At 44.6% G+C, this 3542-nt stretch overlaps 1 protein-coding gene across 1 annotated transcript; it reads left to right on the top strand.

Annotated features, from left to right (window-relative positions):
* Window positions 1-207: 207 nt before the first annotated feature.
* Window positions 208-2936, top strand: LOC119918901 (oocyte zinc finger protein XlCOF28-like; the record flags this gene model as incomplete). Its single annotated transcript, XM_038739526.1, has 3 exons — window positions 208-558; window positions 2388-2537; window positions 2783-2936. Coding segments are annotated over exons 1-3 (640 nt in total), but the record flags the coding sequence as incomplete, so codon positions are not given.
* Window positions 2937-3542: the final 606 nt, after the last annotated feature.

Here is a 3542-nt window from a genome sequence, read left to right as displayed (position 1 = left end):
CTGCAGAGTGAACGTAGGCTAACTCTTCTTTGCCAGAGAACATTTTAAAACCTGACAAACTGAAGATAATCTGCAAACAAAGAATTTAGATTCACTTTTTCCATCCAAATGTGTTAAAAATTTTTGGTTTATGCTCGCCACACATCCCGGAAAGACCTCTTCTACTGACTCCAGGAAGTGGGTCAATAACATGAAACAGCATTTCCTGCCTGAGTCCTGCTGATGCTGAACCTTATTCCTGTGTTGGTGTTTGTAGACGGGGGTCCCAGCGGCGTGACGAAGCTCCACAGCTGCTCCGTCTGTGGGAAGAGCTACCCGAAGCTGTCCAGGCTCAGACAGCACTTCAAGATCCACGCCAAGGAGAAGCTGCACCGCTGCTCGTTGTGCGAGAAGGCTTTCACCACCACGACCAACCTGAGAGCCCACGAGAAGACCCACATGACCAACAAACCTCACCCCTGCAGAATCTGCCCCAGGAGCTTCCTGAGGCCCTGCCTGCTACGCAAACACATGAGGATCCACGTCAGGGACGGACTCATCGCCGACTCTGCTGACATAGTGAGACCACGGCTTTACTGTGCACTTTTTTCATCACTGTGCACATGAAATCACACATTCTTTTCTATTTCATAAGAAGTCAGGACAGATTTTACAAAATAAGGCAAGGGGAGCATATTTCTATCTCACTATTTTAATTCTCCTTCGTTCTCCACTTTATTTTACTGTTCACTCACTACTTGAATCTCGCTCACCACGCACCTGCAAACACACCTGCTGGCCCCGCCTCTTCCCCGAGAGTCCCCGAAAAGACACAGAACCCGTCTTCTGGACTTTTCTGTCTTTACTGCAGCAGGCTCGATAATAACGTAGCCTGTGTCCACTTCCTGTAGCCTCATATATAACTCTCCTCTTTTAAAGTGGGTCGCCAAATATACCTGGGCGGCTGTTACTGTACCTGGGCGGTAGGGCTGCACGATATTGGAAAAAACCAACATGTTTTTATAGCCTGAATACTTTTGAGTGCAAACTATCCTTTCTTTGATGCAGTAAACATATATTCAAAGATTAAAAAAGAGCAGCTAAACACCAGCCCTCTGGGTGGTTTACAAAAGTTCTCTCTGCAACGAAATCCACTGTTTCAATGGTTTTCTCCTGGTAATCACCTATTTTTAAGTTGACGTCAACAACTAATGGGGGCGGGGCCTGCGTTAGTGTTATTGTGATTAGTTAGTAATATTGTAATTTAGGGCTGCAGCTAACGATGATTTTACTACTTTTGCTTGCAAAGAATTAGCGTCCACGCTTTTTAGTAATCGAATGAATCGTTTGAGCCCTAAAGTGATTGGTGGATCGCTCTGCGTGCAGAGTCTGCTTGTCACTCACTAGCAACAAGCTCTGTGAATCCAAGAACCCTTCAGGCGGAGTAAATGATGCTGCTGACAGACTTCTCTTGTAGATTATTCATGGAAAATGCGTGCAGGTTTTCCTTTTGTATCGAGCAGCACTTAAGTTCAGGGGGTTGAGTTCGTTTGACTTGCTGGACTTTGGATTGTTCTGCGATGTGACTATCGCGCAAGGGCGCATTGTGCAGCTGTTAATATACCTGGGCGGCCTGCATAAGTGAAGTCTATTTGTGGGAAACACTGTAGGATGAAACTCCTCATTGTTGTTATTGATTTTGAGCAGCCAGCTCTTGTTTTTTTATTTGCTCCATGTCCTTTGTGTCGTATTATAGGCAGAAATGTTCATTTTGGGCCGATTGCCACCGACATGCCAACATTACCCTGCATCCCTAACTAGCTCAACTAGTTTCAGCTTTTTCTATAGTGAACATTTAAGAGCTCTGATTAAGGGTGCAACAGATCACAAAACTCGAGGTTCAGATCGTTCCGTGGTTTTGGGTACAAGATCGGATCCTTTCAAAAATATAAACTTATCCGTTCCACCACTAGCTCTGATGCTAACTCATCAGGTAGGTTATTAACACTGAAGAACATGAAGGAATATTGTATTAACACATGTTTTAAAGATCCAACCACAAAACTTTCTGCGTTCTGATATCATATTGTTGTAATAACAAACACACACTGACCGGTCACCATGATGATTATATCAGTTAAATGAGCAGCTGGTCTGATCTAATCAGCTCTGTCAGTGCCTCAGATCTTCGTCAGGTTATTAAACTGAACAAATGCAGGTCAAGGTGATCCACACATGTCCACTTCCTGTGTAGACAGGAAGTTAAAAGACAAAACTTGCGTGAGGTCAGTCAGACGGAGGGAGTCTTTGGGTCACTTCTCCTTCATGTAGTGCAGGAAAGTGAAAATATAAAAGAACAATTTTGACGTTTTGAGTGGAAACTGATGATGTGATGTCGCCTGTTTCAGGAGTTCTGGCTCAACATGAAGACGGAGGAGGAGGAGGAAGAGATGACGACGACGACGATGGAGGAGGAAGAGGAAGTAGGGATGACGACGGAGGAGGAAAAAGGGGAGGGAGGGATGACGATGGAGGAGGAGGAAGGTCTGAACAAGCAGGTATTATATTCAGCGTTTGTGCTTTTAGGTGCTTAGAAAAAGTCGAAGCTTTTTCCACGACATCATGTGACGTGATCGAAAGCTCCAGAACAGCTGCTAAATTTACGTTTACTCTATTAGCTGACGCGTTTATCAAAAGCGACTTACAGTTGCTTTACATGTCAGCAACTACCGGTTAAAAGTGCTGACGCTGTAGACCCAGATGGACCTCGAGGTGAGATTGATTTGTTTAACGATGTCTCCAGGACTCAGAAGACCTTTCTACCTCCACCGAGTCCAGAACGCCACAGGACCGCTTGCTGTCGGAGGAGGACAACGGCGAAGAAAAGGAGGAGGGAGACGTCAGCGGGTTGATCAACTCTGATGGCGAGGAAGAGGACTGGAGGCCGGCGCTTATCGGTATGTCACTTCTCTGTGCATAAACACAAGAACATTATAATGATTGGTGCAGTGAGCTCAACTTTTTATTAACATATTTTCAAATGATTCTGTGTTTTGTTCTCTTTATTCTGTGACTTTCATTCTATACCTGATAATATTATATAATCTAGTATCAGTTTTATTGGGACTGTGCACCTATCCAGAGTCTGTCCATACAAAAGGATTGCTTAAAGGGATACTTTGCACTTGTTGTTAAATTAAGCAAATATTTCCTCGTGCGTCGCCAGCTCTGTGTTTGTTGTGTGCTCAGAAAAAAAAAAAAAAATCCTGTTCCCCTCCACAGCCCTGGGTCTGTAAATTAAGCACAAACAGTTCTGAGCGAGCAGCAGGTGTCGGTGGCGCTCGAAGCAGTGGGAGGGAGAACGTAATCAACCAGCTGTACATTCGAAAATGCTGGACTCATTACGGGACTTTAGCTGTGAAGATGACTGAGAAACAGCCACAGAGGGGGAAGATCTGAGGGATTGTGAAACGAGTATATGACCAGGCGAGGGGAAGACCTGTGTTAACATCTGTGAGGAGTTCAGTGCTGAATAAATCTACGAGATTAGAAAGGTTTTAAAA

The sequence above is a fragment of the Micropterus salmoides genome, unplaced genomic scaffold (genome assembly GCF_014851395.1).
Source record: "Micropterus salmoides isolate LMB-PRFRI ecotype aquatic unplaced genomic scaffold, ASM1485139v1 Ms_hic_scaffold_2474, whole genome shotgun sequence".
Taxonomy (NCBI): Eukaryota; Metazoa; Chordata; class Actinopteri; order Centrarchiformes; family Centrarchidae; genus Micropterus; species Micropterus salmoides.
This window is presented reverse-complemented; position numbering and strand designations above follow the sequence as displayed.